The sequence below is a fragment of the Bubalus kerabau genome, chromosome 3 (genome assembly GCF_029407905.1).
Source record: "Bubalus kerabau isolate K-KA32 ecotype Philippines breed swamp buffalo chromosome 3, PCC_UOA_SB_1v2, whole genome shotgun sequence".
NCBI classification, from domain to species: Eukaryota; Metazoa; Chordata; class Mammalia; order Artiodactyla; family Bovidae; genus Bubalus; species Bubalus kerabau.
This window is the reverse complement of record NC_073626.1, coordinates 182,143,590-182,159,792: the sequence shown is the minus strand read 5'-3', so window position 1 is coordinate 182,159,792 and position 16,203 is coordinate 182,143,590. Positions and strand designations below refer to the sequence as shown.

Genomic DNA, 16,203 nt, shown 5'->3' with positions numbered 1-16,203 from the left:
ATGAGGGCGGAGGTATCCATCCCCCTCAAAACTTGCCCCGTGCCCCTTTCCAGTTCCCCCCATTACCCAAGAACCACCAATCTGCTTTCTGTCGCCGCACACCAATGGTTATTTTCGACATTTGTTTATGTAAATGGACTCACCCGGTGCGGTCTCCTTTTTGTCTGGTTTCTTTCACTCAGCAGAAGTCCTCTCCATCTATGTGGGCACATGTGGCCGTGGCCCATTCCTCTTCAGTGCTGCCCGCTCTTCTGTTGTATTGGAGGCACCGCGGTTGTAAACCCACTGACCTGTTGATGGGCATTTGGGTTTGTTTCCAGTTTCCAGGTACTGCAAATGCATGTTCCTGCTATGAGTGTTCCAGTTCACATGATTTTATCTGAAAACGTTGCACTATTAAAAGAAACAAAAAAGCTAGGGGATTTCCCTGGTGATCCAGTGGTTAAGAATCTGCCTTGCAATGCAGAGGATGCAAGTTAGACCCCTGGTCCGGAAACAAACATTTCACATGCCGTGGAGCAGCTAAGCCCACAGCCCAACTACAGAGCCCCTGTGCCACAACTAGAGAGCCCCTGAGCCACAATGAAAGATCTGCAGGATGCAGCAAAAATCCCTCATGCGGCAATTAAGACCTGATGCAGCCAAATACATAAATGAATGAATGAATAAATGTTTTAATAGGTATTGCTGTTGTTCAGTCGCTAAGTCATGTTGGATTCTTTGCAACCTCACGGACTGCAGCACGCCAAGCTTCCCTGTCCTTCACCATCTCCCGGAGTTTGCTCATACTCGTGTCCACTGAGTTCATGATGCCATCCAACCATCTCATCCTCTGTCGTCCCCTTCTACTCCTGCCCTCACTTTCCCAACATCAGGGTCTTTTCCAATAAGTCAGCTCTTCCCATCAGGTGGCCAAAGTATTAGAACTTCAGCTTCGGCATCATCCCTTCCAGTGAATATTCAGGGTTGATATCCTTCAGAATTTATGGGTTTGATCTCCTTGCAGTCCAAGGGACTCTCAAGAGTCTTCTCCAGCACCACAATTCAAAAGCATCAATTCTTCGGTGCTCAGCCTTCTTTGTAGTCCAACTCTCACATCCGTACATGACTACTGGAAAAATGACAATTTTGACTATACTGATCTTTGTCTGTAAAGTAATGATTCTGCTCTTCAATATTCGATCTAGGGTTGTCATAGCTTTTCTTCCAAGGATTAATCGTCTTTTAATTTCATGGCTGCAGTCACCATCCACCATGATTTTCTGCAGTGATTTTGGCACCCAAGAAAATAAAATCTACCACTGTTTTCCCTTTCCCCCCATCTATTTGCCATGATGTGATGGGACTGGATGCCAAGATCTTAGTTTTTCAATGTTGAGTTTTAAGCTAGCTTTTGCACTCTCTTTTTCCACCCTCATCAAGAGGCTCTTTAGTTCCTCTTCACTTTCTGCCATTAGAGTCGTATCATCTGCATATCTGAGGTTACTAGTATTTCTCCTGGCAGTCTTGATTCCAGCTTGTGATTCATCTAGCCCAGCATTTCACATGATGTAGTCTACATATCGGAGAAGGCAATGGCACCCCACTCCAGTACTCTTGCTTGGAAAATCCCATGGACGGAGGAGCCTGTTAGGCTGCAATCCATAGGGTTGCTAAGAGTCGGACATGACTGGGCAACTCGACTTTCACTTTTCACTTTCATGCATTGGAGAAGGAAATGGCAACCCACTCCAGTGTTCTTGCCTGGAGAATCCCAGGGACAGGGGAGCCTGGTGGGCTGCCGTCTATGGGGTTGCACAGAGTCGGACACGACTGAAGTGACTTAGCATAGCATAGTCTACATATAAGTTAAATAAGCAGGGTGACAGTATAAAGTCTTGACAGACTCTTCTCTCAATTTTGAGCCAGTCCATTGCTCCATGTCTGGTTCTAACTTTTGCTTCCTGGTCTGCATACAGGTTTCTCAAGAGGCAGGTAAAAATGTACACGTGTGTACATATTTTTTTTAAAAAGCTAGATAATGTGATTCCCCCCAAACTGAAGGCTCTTAAGGACTAGAAAGCTGTCATGGAGAGTCAAGGACTAAGGGAGCTGGTGTTTTGAGCTCCTACTAGTGCCAAGAACCTGACCACATCTGCTCATTTAATGATAGCACATCTGGGAAGCAGGTGCCATTGTTATTTTACAGATGAAATAGCTGAGACATAGAGGCATGGATGCGGCTGGCTGACACACATGTAGGCTGGGGCGGAGCCATGACTCAGTCCCAAGGTCTAGCTGCCTCTCGCCCGTGAAGAGAACCAGCACTGGTTCCTTCTTGCTTTGACTCATTGTCAGACTGGGGATGACGTTTGTGTTGACTTTGTCATACTGGGCCCACTGGGGATAACCAGTCAAGCCTGGGAGGCACAGCGGGGAGCTGGGGCCAGAGCAGGGGCAGGAAGTGAGTCAGCCGAAGTCGTGAGGGCCACCGGGTCGGGGGCCTGGCAGAGGAAGACGGGAGGGAGCCCCTTGAGTGACCTCACACAGAGGCCACTAGTCTTTCCACACAGGTTCTCTCCTATAACATTCACCATAATTCTGAGACGCGAGAATGACCACCTCCAGCTTATAGATGGGAAAACTGAAGCTCAGGAGCATCTATCAGTCAGGATTCTGTCAGCTTCCAGTAACAGAAAAGCCAGCTGAAAGTGGCTTAGGGGATTCCCTGGCAGTCCAGTGGTTAGGAGGTGGTGCTTTCACTGCTGGGGCCCGGGTTCAATATCTGGTTGAGGAACTAAGATCCCATGCAAAAAAAAAAAAAAAGTGGCTTAAACCATAAATACATTGAGTTGACAAAACCCCCGAAGCTGTAGGTTCAGCAAGGGCCAGGTTTTATCCAGAGGCCCACGGGCCCTTAGGACCTGGGCTCTTCCGCTCATGGGGGGTGCCCCCAGCACACTCCCTCTCATTCACCATCAGCTGTGCATCTGTGCTCTCGCTTCAGTCGGGTCTGACTCTCTGTGACCTATGGACTGTAACCAGCCAGGCTCCTCTGTCCAAGGGCTTCTCCAGGCAAGAATACTGCAGTGGGTTGCCATGCCCTCCTCCAGGGGATCTTCCTGACCCAGGGATCAAACCCATGTCTCTTATGTCTCTGGCATTGCTGGCGGGTTCTTTACCACTAGCACCACCTGGGAAACCCCTACCATCAGCCGGAATTGCCTAAAACCATCACTGGGTTAGGGACCAGACCTCACTTGTGGCCCAGACCCATCCGGCCCCACCTCCAGGGTGGGATCCCTCTGGAGACTGGATGCTGAGAGGGGGGTCTTGTTTGCGAGGAAGAAGGGGTCCGCTGTGGGAGGAGGAGAGGCCTGCACAAGGTCATCTAGCTGGCCAAGGAGAAAATTGTGGCTCCTGTTACGGAAACCAGGAGTTTCCTTAGGCAGCCCTACTGCTCCACGAACACTGTGCCAGCTGTGTATTATCCCATCACAGTGAGGTGAGATGCTAATATTATACCCACTTTATAGAGGGAGACATGGAAGCTCAGAGAACAAGAAGTTTGTCTGAGATCACACTGCCAGAAAGTGATGGCCCTGGTAGTTGAACTCTGTCTGGTATTCCAGCTTGTGCTTCCTCCAGCCCAGCGTTTCTCATGATGTACTCTGCATAGAAGTTAAATAAGCAGGGTGACAATATACAGCCTTGACGTACTCCTTGTCCTATTTGGAACCAGTCTGTTGTTCCATGTCCAGTTCTAACTGTTGCTTTCTGACCTGCATACAAATTTCTCAAGAGGCAGATCAGGTGGTCTGGTATTCCCATCTCTTTCAGAATTTTCCACAGTTTGTTGTGATCCACACAGTCAAAGGCTTTGGCATAGTCAATAAAGCAGAAATAGATGTTTTTCTGGAACTCTCTTGCTTTTTCCATGATCCAGCAGATGTTGGCAATTTGATCTCTGGTTCCTCTGCCTTTTCTAAAACCAGCTTGAACATCTGGAAGTTCACAGTTCATGTACTGTTGAAGCCTGGCTTGGAGAATTGTAAGCATTACTTTACTAGCGTGTGAGATGAGTGCAATTGTGTGGTAGTTTGAGCATTTTTTGGCATTGCCTTTCTTTGGGATTGGAATGAAAACTGCCCTTTTCCAGTCCTGTGGCCACTGCTGAGTTTTCCAAATTTGCTGGCATATTGAGTGCAGCACTTTCACAGCATCATCTTTCAGGATTTGAAATAGCTCAACTGGAATTCCATCACCTCCACTAGCTTTGTTCATGGTGATGCTTCCTAAGGCCCACTTGACCTCACATTCCAGGATGTCTGGTTCTAGATGAGTGATCACACCATCGTGATTATCTGGGCTGTGGAGTTCTTTTTTGTACAGTTCTTCTGTGTATTCTTGCCCCCTCTTCTTAATATCTTCTGCTTCTGTTAGGTCCATACCATTTCTGTCCTTTATTGAGCCCATCTTTGCATGAAATGTTCCCTTGGGATTTCTAATTTTCTTGACGAGATCTCTAGTCTTTCCCATTCTATTGTTTTCCTCTATTTCTTTGCGTTGATCGCAGAGGAAGGCTTTCTTATCTCTCCTTGCTATTCTTTGGAACTCTGCATTCAGATGCTTATATTTTTTCCTTTTCTCCTTTGCTTTTTGCTTCTCTTCTTTTCACAGCTATTTGTAAGGCCTCCCCAGACAGCCATTTTGCTTTTTTGCATTTCTTTTTCTTGGGGATGGTCTTGATCCCTGTCTCCTGTACAATGTCATGAACCTCCATCCATAGGTCATCAGGCACGGTGTTTATCAGATCTAGTTCCTTAAATCTATTTCTCACTTCCACTGTATAGTCAAGTCATAAGGGATTTGATTTAGGTCATACCTGAATGGTCTAGTGGTTTTCCCTACTTTCTTCAATTTAAGTCTGAATTTGGCAATAAGGAGTTCATGATCTGAGCCACAGTCAGCTCCTGGTCTTGTTTTTGTTGACTGTATGGAGCTTCTCCATCTTTGGCTGCAAAGAATAAAATCAATCTGATTTCGGTGTTAACCATCTGGTGATGTCCATGTGTAGAGTCTTCTCTTGGGTTGTTGGAACAGGGTGTTTGCAATGATCAGCGAGCGTGTTCTCTTGGCAGAACTCTACTAGCTTTTGCCCTGCTTCATTCTGTACTCCAAGGCCAAATTTGCCTGTAACTCCAGGTGTTTCTTGACTTCCTACTTTTGCATTCCAGTCCCCTATAATGAAAAGGACATCTTTTTTGGGTGTTAGTTCTAGAAGGTCTTGTAGGTCTTCATAGAACCATTCAACTTCAGCTTCTTCAGCGTTACTGGTCGCGGCATAGACTTAGATTACCGTGATATTGAATGGTTTGCCTTGGAAACGGACACAGATCATTCTGTCATTTTTGAGATTGCATCCAAGTACTGCATTTCGGACTCTTTTGTTGACTATAATGGCTACTCCATTTCTTCTAAGGGATTCCTGCCCACCTACTGGAACCACAGGCTGGAATCAAGATTGCCGGGAGAAATGTCAATAACCTCAGATATGCAGATGACACCACCCTTAAGGCAGAAAGTGAAGACTAAAGGGCTTCTTGATGAAAGTGAAAGAGGAGAGAGAAAAAGTTGGCTTAAAGCTCAACATTCAGAAAACGAAGATCATAGCATCCGGTCCCATCACTTCATGGCAAATAGATGGGGAAACAGTGGAAACAGTGGCTGACTTTATTTTTCTGGGCTCCAAAATCACTGCAGATGGTGATTGCGGCCATGAAATTAAAAGGCACTTACTCCTTGGAAGGAAAGTTATGACCAACCTAGACAGCATATTAAAAAGCAGAGATATTACTTTGTCAACAAAGGTCTGTCTAGTCAAGGCTATGGTTTTTCCAGTGGTCATGTATGGATGTGAGAGTTGAACTATAAAGAAAGCTGAGTGCCAAAGAATTGATGCTTTTGAACTGTGGTGTTGGAGAAGACTCTTGAGAGTCCCTTGGACTGCAAGGAGATCCAACCAGTCCATTCTGAAGGAGATCAGCCCTGGGATTTCTTTGGAAGGAATGATGCTAAAGCTGAAACTCCAGTACTTTGGCCACCTCATGCGAAGAGTTGACTCATTGGAAAAGAGTCTGATGCTGGGAGGGATTGGGGGCAGGAGGAGAAGGGGACGACAGAGGATGAGATGGTTGGATGGCATCACCGACTCAATGGACATGGGTTTGGGTGAACTCCATGAGTTGGTGATGGACAGGGAGGCCTGGCGTGCTGTGGTTCATTGGGTTGCAAAGAGTCGGACACGACTGAGTGACTGAACTGAACTGAACTGGTGTTCCAGGATCCTACCACACACAAAGATTAAGGGAAGGGCTTAGAGAAGGCCCAGGTGGGTGAATCAGAGGACACATGGGGCAGCCCCCAGGCCAAATAGAGATGGCTGAGCAGTGACAGGTAAGGGTCAGCTGCTTGGGAAGTCCAGTAGCCAGGAATAGGTCTGGGGCCAGGCTGGCCGGCAAGCCCAGCCCAGCCTGTAACACAAGCCCAGGAGGTGACCCCAGCCACCCACCTTGCCTGCTTCTCAAGTTCCAAGTCTCTTGCCTGAGGGCCCTGATCCGAGTTCCAGATGGAAAAACTGAGGCTGACCTTGCATAAAAGTCTGGTTTATCTGTTTCATTCACTGTCTCATCCTTTTGCCTAGAACAGTGCCTAGCCCGTTGTAGGCATTCAATAAACATTTTCAGAATGACTGACTTGTTGAATGAAGGTAGTTTTCTGGAGGCACTTAGAATTGCAACAGAAAGCTATCAGAACCAAGTCTCGGGACTTCTCTCTGGTGGTTCAGTGGCTAGGACTCTGCTCCCAATGCGGGGGCCAGGGTTCAATCCCTGGTCTGGCAACTAGATCCCTCATGCCACCATTAAAAAATCCTGAAGGCCACAACTAAGATCTGGTGCAACCAAATAAATAAATTTTTTTTTTTTTTTTTTAAAGAACAGCCTCTTCTTCAGCCCCTGACGTCGCACATGGGAAGACTGCTGGGGGTATCCCTCACAAGGCACACAGGCTCTCACAGACACAGCATTTAATACATTTCCCCCAGTGCGCGCACACACACACACACACACACCTTACTTTAGTTCCAAGGACAGACTCCCCTCAGCCTACTTATGCACAAACAGGGTGGCGGGAGGTAGAGAGGGACATTGGCAGGACCCTTGTGTAAGGGCAAGGTCAGGAAAAGCAGCCTGAAAATGACGTCACCCACCACCAACCCCGCCCATCTGGGCTGAACGCCTCCTCTTTTCTCCCCTTCTCTGAACACTCGCTTTCTCAGGACTCCTGGCTACCTAAGCCCCAGGGGTGCAGGTCCTCTCAGTTCCAACACCCAACTAAGAGTGGTGTCTAGGTTTCAATTTCAAATTCTTTGAGAGTGAATCTGACTCACTAGATGGGGTTGGAAGCCACTTCCAGCTCAGGGTCCACCGCCCAGGACCCATGATGGTGGGAGCAGACCCTGAAAATGCCAGTGCGCATGCCTTCTCTAACAGGAATGTGGAGGGTAGAGGAAGTGATGCCTTCACAGCCCCCATCCTTCAAGATATTCAAGAAGTCGAGTATCTCCTGTGATGGCGCTCTTATTACCCATACAGCACAGTGCCATCCATCATCCCTTGTTATTCAGCGCCTCGGTCACGTCTGACTCTGTGACCCATGGACTGCAGCACGCCAGGCTTCCTGTTTGTCACTGTCTCACGGAGCTTACTCAAACTCATGCCCATTGAGTTGGTGATGCCATCCAAACATCTCATCCACTGTCGTCCCTTTTTCCTCCAGCCTTCAATCTTTCCAAGCATCGGGTCTTTTCCAATAAGTCGGCTCTTCCCATCCATCAGGTGGCCAATGTATTGGAGCTTTAGCTTCAGCATCAGTCCTTCCAATGAATATTCAGGGTTGATTTCCTTTAGGATTGACTCGTTGGCTCTCCTTGCTGTCCAAAGGACTCACAAGAGTCTTCTTCAGCACCACATTTTGAAAGCATCAATTCTTCTGCAATCAGCCTTCTTTGTGGTCCAACTCTCACATCCATAACATGACTACTGGAAAAACCATAGCTTTGATTATATTAACCTTTGTCAGTAAAGTGATGTCTCTGTTTTTTAATATGCTGTCTAGGTTTGTCATGGTTTTTCTTCCAAGGAAAATTATCTCTTAATTTCATGGCTACAATCACCATCCACAGTGATTTTGGAGCCCAAGAAAATAAAATCTATCACTGTTTCTACTTCTTCCCATCTATTTGCCATGAAGTGATGGGACCGGATGCCATGATCTTAGTTTTTCAATGATGAGTTTTAAGCCAGCTTTTGCACTCTTCTCTTTCACCCTCATCAAGAGGCTCTTTAGTTCCTCTTCACTTTTTGCCATTGGAGTGGTGTCATCTGCATATCTGAGGTAGTTGATACTGCTCCTAGCAATCTTGATTCCAGCTTGTGATTCAACTAGCCCAGCATTTCACATGATGTACTCTGCATGTAAGTTAAATAAACAGGGTGACAATATACAGCCTTGTTGTACTCCTTTCCCAATTTTGAATCAATCTGTTGTTTCATGTCTGGTTCGAACTGTTGCTTCTTGACCTGCATAAAGTTTCTCAGGAGGCAGATAAGGTGGTCTGGTATTCTCATCTCTTCAAAAATTTTCCACAGTTTGTTGTGATCCACACAGTCAAATGCTTAGCATAATCAAGGAAGCAGAAGTTAGATGTTTCCCTGGAATTCCTTTGCTTTTTCTATGATCCAATGGATGTTGGCAATTTGGTCTCTGTTTCCTCTGCCTTTTCTAAATCCAGCTTGCACATCCTGAAGTTCTCAGTTCATATGCTGTTGAAGTGTAATTGAAGGATTTTGAGCATTACTTTGGTAGCATGTGAAATGAGCACAGTTGTACAGTAGTTTGAGCATTCTTTGGCATTGCCTTTCTTTGGGACTGGAATGAAAACTGACCTTTTCCAGTCCCGTGGCCACTGCTGAGTTTTCCAAATTTGCTGGCATATTGACTGTGTAGCATTTTCACAGCATCATCTTCTAGGATTTGAAATAGCTCAGCTGCAATTCTATCACCTCCACTAGCTTTGTTCATAGTGATGTTTCTTAAGGCCCACTTGACTTTACATTCCAGGGTCTCTGGCTATTGGTGAGTGACCACACCATCGTGGTTATCTGGGTCATTAAGACCTTTTTTGTATAGTTCTTCTGGGCATTCTTGCCACCTCTTCGTAATCCCTTCTGCTTCTATTAGGTCCTTGTTGTTTCTGTCCTTTATCGAGCCCATCTCTGCATGAAATGTTCCCTTGGTATCTCCAATTTTCTTGAAGATCTCTAGCCTTTCCCACTCTATTGCTTTCCTCTATTTCTTTGCATTGTTCACTTAAGAAGGCTTTCTTATCTCTCCTTGCTATTCTCTGGAACTCTGCATTCAGTTGGGTATATCTTTCCCTTTCTCCTTTGCCTTTTGCTTCTCTTCTTTTCTCAGCTATTTGTAAGGCCTCTTCAGATAACCACTTTGCTTCCTGATATTTCTTTTTCTTTGAGATGGTTTTGGTCACTACCTCCTGTACAATGTTATGAACTTCTATCCATAGTTCTTCAAGCACTCTGTCTACTAGATCTAATCCTTTAAATGTATTTGAGAGATGTATACCACATCCACTGTATGATCATAAGGGATTTGATTTAGGTCATACCTGAATGGTCTAGTGGTTTTCCCTAGCATCTTCAATTTAAGCCTGAATTTTTTGATAAGGAATTCATGATCTGAGCCCTAGTCGGCTCCCAGTCTAATTTTTGCTGTGTAGAGCTTCTCCATCTTCGGCTGCAAAGAATATAATCCGTCTTATTTCAGTATTGAAAATACTGATGTATTGAAAATAATCTGGTGATGTCCATATGTAGTTATCTCCTGTGTTGTTGGAAGAGAATATTTGATGTGACCAGTGTGCTCTCTTGGCAAAATTCTCTTAGCTTTTTCCCTGCTTCATTTTGTACTCCAAGGCCAAACTCGCCTGTTATTCCAGTTTATCTCTTGACTTTCGGCTTTTGCATTCCTATCCCCTATGATGAAAAGGACATCTTTTTTTTGGCATTAATTCTGGAAGGTCTTATAGGTCTTCACAGAGCCTTCAACTTCAGCTTCTTTGGCTTTAGTGTTTAGGGCATAGATTCAGATTACTGTGATGTTAAATGGTTTGCCTTGGAAACAAACCAAGATCATTCTGTCTTGAGATTACACCCAAGTACTGCATTTTGGACTCTTTTGTTGATTGTGGGGGAGTACTCCATTTCTTCTAAGCGATTCTTCCCCACAGTAGTAGATATAATGGCTGACCCAGGGATAAAACCCAGGTCTCCTGCATTGAGGCAGATTCTTTACCAACTAAGTCACTAGGGAAGCCCTAGATATAATGGCCATCTGAATTAAATTCACCCATTCCTGTCCATTTTAGTTCACTAATTCCTAAAATGTCGATATTCACTCTTACCATCTCTTGCTTGATCGTGTCCAATTTACCTTGATTCATGGACCTAACATTCCAGGTTCCTATGCAATTGTTCTTTAGGGCATTGGACCACTGTCCCTTATTACTCATTATTGGTTGACAGCTCTTAAGTAATCCCTTCTTCTGAACTCACCATTGCTCATATGCTCACATCTGTGGCTGCAGCACTTATGTAGTTTTAAGTTAAGGCAACAACCTGTTTCCTCGTTCTGCTTCTTTCTAAATAATTTTTACACCTTGTAGAGCCAAATCTCATGAAAGAGAGGACGTGATTGGTTCTCTCATTCATTAGCTTGCCAGTATTTCCCTTGCTGGCCAGAGCATTCATGCCAGCTTGCCCGTTGGTTGCTAGCCAACCCATTGATGGCTGTCCAAAGACCAGAGCCCCGCCCATTTCTAGACAGAGATGTTTGGGGTCATTTTTTAGCTTTGGCTTTTGCAAGTGTTTTCTCCTCTTATCCTGATTTTCCTGTGGGTCTGGGCCAGTTCCCCCACCAGAATTCTTTGCTTATTGTTTGCAGAGGCTTATTCTTCTCCTTCCTAGTGTTTCTCCACCTTTTCCCTGCCGATTGTGTGTTTTGGACACAGCTCTGATCATTTCAACCAACAGTCACATGTATTGCTGTGAGCAAGTCTCTCACCCGCTTTGAACCTCAATTTTTCTGCGTGTATGTTGGGGCTGTGTGTGTGTGTGCTCAGCTGCTCAGTCACGTCCTACCCCATGGGTGGTAGTCCACCAGGCTCCTCTGTCCGTGGAATTCTCCAAGCAAGAATATGGAGTGGGTTGCCATTTCCTCCTCCAGTGGATCTTCCTGACACAGGGATAGAACCCGCATCTCTTGCATCTCCTGCACTGGCAGGCCGATTCTTTATCACTGAGCCAACTGGGAAGTCGATGCTGGGGCTACTAAATCTCATCTCACAGGGTTACTGAAAAGATGAGAGGAGTCCATGTATGGGCAAGCTCCACAGAACTGAATCCTAAACAAACTCAGTGTTGGTCTTTCCTTTTGGCATCAGCCCTTAGTTAAATTGATCAAAAGCTGGACCAGGAGAGAGAAGAGGCTTGAGTTCAAGCCTCAGCTGGGCATCTAATTTTCTGTGTTTGGGAAATTCCCTTCCCCTCTCTGGGATCAGTTTTCCTATCTGTATACAGCGTCACTGAAAGGCAACTCCCCTTACCCATCACCCATGGATCAGTGAAAGTCTACCACATCCTCACACATGACCTTGGAGAAAGTTTTTACAAAGTGGGTGGGCTATGTTCAACCTTTGGGTTGCCAATGGAGTGGAAAGGGCCTTTACGGGAGTGGAGAACTGAAGGCAATCAAGAATTCAGCAGGAGTAGGTTTTATGAAAGGAGGAAGTGAAGAGGCTGACTAGGAGAAATGGACCCCCTTCCTAAGAACCCCCATAGAGATTAGGAGGCGTGGTGGTCCTAAAACATTGTGCCCAAATGCTTTCTGCCCCTCCCATAAAAACGAGGGTTTTTGTACGCCTTCCCCTTGAACATGGATTTTGTGACTGACCAATAGAATATAGGAAATGACCCAAATCTTGAGACTGGAAGGTCACTTCCTATTTCCAGGAATACTTATTCTTGGAATCCAGCTGCCATACTGTGCACAGGGAACCTTAAGAGGCCACGTGTAAATGTTCTGCCAGACAGCCCCAGCTGACATACCAGACAACAACCAGTATCAACTGCCAGACATGTGAGTGGAGGAAGCCTCTCAGTTCAGTTCAGTTCAATCGCTCAGTCGTGTCCGACTCTTTGCGACCCCATGAATCGCAGCACGCCAGGCCTCCCTGTCCATCACCAACTCCCGGAGTTCACTCAGACTCATGTCCATCGAGTCAGTGATGCTATCCAGCCATCTCATCCTCTGTCGTCCCCTTCTCCTCCTGCCCCCAAAGTACTGGAGTTAGCCTCTAGAACACTCCAACTCCACTATCTACACGTGATCTCAGCCAAAGGCCGGGAAGCATTCCATCCACCCTCTGATCGCAACCACATGAAGAACCCTGAGACAGAACCCAGCCTAGCTAAGCACAGTTGACCCAGAGATCTGTGAGAAATAATAACAAATGATATTGTTTTAAGCAACGAAGTTTTTTGGTTGATTCATTTTACAGCAACAGTTTAACTGGAATAGGAGACTAGTTATGAATCCTTTCACAGTGGGATAGGATAGGAAAGCCCATTTCTCATGAGATCTTAAAGCACGGGGGTGGGGGATGCCCAGCAAGCTGTTAAACTTGAAGGTCGAAAGCAGTGACATCTGGAGGAACTTGGCGTGAGATAAAAAGTTTCTGCTGTGACCTTTAGGAGTTGGCCAGAGACTCACCAGGTGAGAAAAAGTGTCAAATATGACTTGGAAGTTTCTATCTTGAGCAACTGCCCTCCATGATGGCAGGAGATGAGCAGGTTTGGGTGAGATGATGAGATCAGTTCTGGACACAATGTTGCATTTGCCAGGTGTTTTCTATAAATACAAGAGCCTGCCTATAGACTGACAAAAAAAGAGAAATCTTTCTGGAAGCTTCAGCTTAGAACCCCAGTCCTCATTCATCAATGCCCATGCCAATTCACTCATTCATTCATTTATTCATCCACTCATTCACTCATTTAGTAACCCATTCAGACAGAAAGGTATATTTAAGAACCCAGACTCTAGAGACTGCCTGGGTTCAAAGCCCAATTCTACCTCTTCCTTCCCACATCCCCCATGGCCTTGGGCAAGTAACATAATCTCTTGGTACCTCAGCTTCCTTATCTCTAAACAGGAATGATAATAACAGTATTTATATTATTATAAAGATTAAAAGAGCACATACTTGGAAACCTTTAGAATAGTACTTGGAACATAAATACATATTACATGTTAGCTATTAATAGTTCAACAGAATCTTTATGCTGGACCCCTTACTGCACTGAGGATGCAGCTGAGAACTGGGCAGACACAAGCCCTGCCACAAGAGGTTTACATTTTTGTCTTTATCCAGCACTTGGGCCCTAGGCTTCCTCAAGTTTTCTTTCATGTGTATTGTCCCATTTGATCCTCAGGAAGAGACTATTAAAAAAAAAAAAAACAAACAGAAAGAGCCCATGAGGCTGGCATGATACTGACCTTCTCCCCATTTGACAGAGGTGGAAACTGAGGCCCAGAGAGGAGCATGGATGTCCTCTTTGCACAGTGCCGCCGTCTAGGCACAAATCGATGTGTCCCTTTAACAAAGGCACACTGGGGACTTGCCTGGCAGTCCAGTGGTTAAGACTCTGCCTTCCAATGTAGAGGGTGTGGGTTTGATCCCTGGTCAGGGAACTAGGATCCCACACGCAGTGGGGTGCAGCCAAAAAGTTAAAAAAAAAACAAACAAGCAAACATAAAAACAAAGACACTCCAACATGAGTGGGCCTTTCTCCTGTCAGGTAACCATGCTTCCTCTGTCCATAAATCCTTCAGCAAACGAAATCTCAACCATGATTAACTTGTGACCTCTGAGCAGGGATCTCCACAACACTTTGAAGGCAGAGTTTCTGGAGGGACAAGGTCAGGACCCTGTGCTCACACTGCCCCTCTTCTTACTTGGTCTTCTAAGTGAACTGGGTGTTTTTCCTCTTGGGACCACACCAAACCCCACCCAATCCATATTATCTTCATGGATGCCTGAAATTCTAGCGATCATGATTCATTCTTTCAAGTTGAGCAATGGCTCCTAGAAACATCCTGTAATATCCCCAAATCCCTCTGAAGTGGGTCACCAACACCTTATTGAGCTAAAAGCGGGCCTTGAAGACGATCGCCTTCCTCCTACAAATGAAGAAACCCTGGTCCAGAAGGAACTTGCCTGTGGGCGCAGAAGCGGTCAGTGGCAGAGCTGGAGTGGAAGACGGCCCTGTTTCCTCTAGGTCCATGGCTCTCCTGCTCATTTCAGTTCAGTTCAGTTCAGTCGCTCAGTCGTGTCCGACTCTTTGCGACACCATGGACTGCAGCACACCAGGCCTCCCTGTCCATCACCAACTCCCAGAGTCTACCCAAAATCATGTCCATTGAGTCGGTGATGCCATCCAACCATCTCATCTCCCTGTTCATCTCATCTCCCTGCTCGTTTACAGCCTGCAAAGAGCTTCCCCATCGGAGCTAACCTGATGTAGGCCATGCCTACGCGCAGACCATCTTCCTCCGAGGTGCACACGGGCTGCCTGAGGCTACACAACAATCATGCCCTCTGTTGATAACAGGGCCTGGTCAATCCTTTAGGGAATCAGCTTAAAGGTACTGTTCATTGGTCCTAGCCCAGGTCCCCCGAGTGGCCCTGGTTGCTGGCCTTTCCAAGGCCTCGTTCAGCTCCTCCTCCCATTCTTTCTGGGCAGACCCAGACCCTTCCAAGGCATTCCATTTGCTGTCATTTAGGGAAAGCCAAGTTGCTTTCTGTCGTGGTTTCTTAAAGAACTCTAATTGACATACCCACTTTACAGGTAAGAGGGATGAGGTGTGGAGAGGAAATGTGAATGATAAGAGATAGGGCCAGGGGACTTCCCTGATGATCCAGTGGTAAAGAACCTGCCTGCTACTGCAGGAGACGTGGGTTCGATCCCTGGTTTGGGAAGATCCCCTGGGGAAGGAAATGGCATCCCACGCCTGTATTCTCGCCTGGGAAACCCCATGGACAGAGGAGCCTCGCAGGTTATATTTCATAGGGTCACAAAAGTGTCAGACACAACTGAGCGACTAAAACAACAGAAGCACCTCCCCTGTGCAGTGAATAACTACATACGACAGCCCTAGAAACAGATTGTTGTTGTTTCGTTGCTAAGTTGTGTCTGAGTCTTTTCTGCAACCCCATGGACTGTAGCCCTCCAGGCTCCTCTGTCCATGGAATTTTCCAGGCAAGAATACTGGAGTGGCTTGCCATTTCCTTCTCCAGGGGATTCTCCCCACCCAGGGATCAAAACCAAGTCTCCTACATTGGCAGGTGGATTCTTTATCACTGAGCCATTTGCCTTATATGGTATAAGGACTAAATGACATAAAATCTTTGGCACTGTGCCCAACACTTAGTAAGTGCTCAATAAATAGTAGCTAAATATGACACCCTCATCACGGGCTCTGTCTGGAAGGTGTCTGGCAGTCTGTGGTGAAACTGCAAGTCTTAGGTGCCTCCCTTTCTCACCGCCCACTCCCAAACCTCCCAACCTTTCCTGGATGGCCTCCATGTCTGGTTTCTTCCTCCAGGGCCCTGCAGGCTTGGCTGGGCTGTTGAGGAACAGGGTTCTGGCCTTGTCAAGCACACCGTGGCTTTCAGTTTGGCGAAGGCCCCAGATACACCAGGGCTCAGCTGTCACGTCATTCCTGCTCCAAGGTTCAGAAGGTTCCAGCAGGGTGTTCTACCCTCCAGCCTCCTTCAGCCCCCAGGCAGATAGAAATCAGAACGCAGCATTTCTTCAGGGCCTACCTACAGCAGGCCCAGTAGCCTCCGTAGCTGCCCAAGCCTCCTCACATCTCCTCCGCCCTCCCACGCAGCCAGAGACAGGCATGGCTGGACCCAGGGCCTTTGGGAGAGCCACGTGTGCCAGCCCAGCGCCTGCCAGCTCTTAGGCTGATCTCACAATGGCCCCTTTCACCAGGGAGAGGAGCTGGCTACCCTGGAGCCCCAGG

The 16,203-nt window shown here is 46.5% G+C and overlaps 1 protein-coding gene across 1 annotated transcript in view; it reads left to right on the top strand.

Annotated features, from left to right (window-relative positions):
- LOC129647362 (H/ACA ribonucleoprotein complex subunit 3-like) overlaps positions 1-16,203 on the top strand; it is a 43,450-nt gene continuing 27,247 nt past the window's right edge. The window contains exon 1 of the mRNA XM_055574493.1: positions 1-12. Coding sequence (XP_055430468.1) covers positions 1-12 — 12 coding nt within the window. The remainder of the gene's footprint in view (positions 13-16,203) is intronic.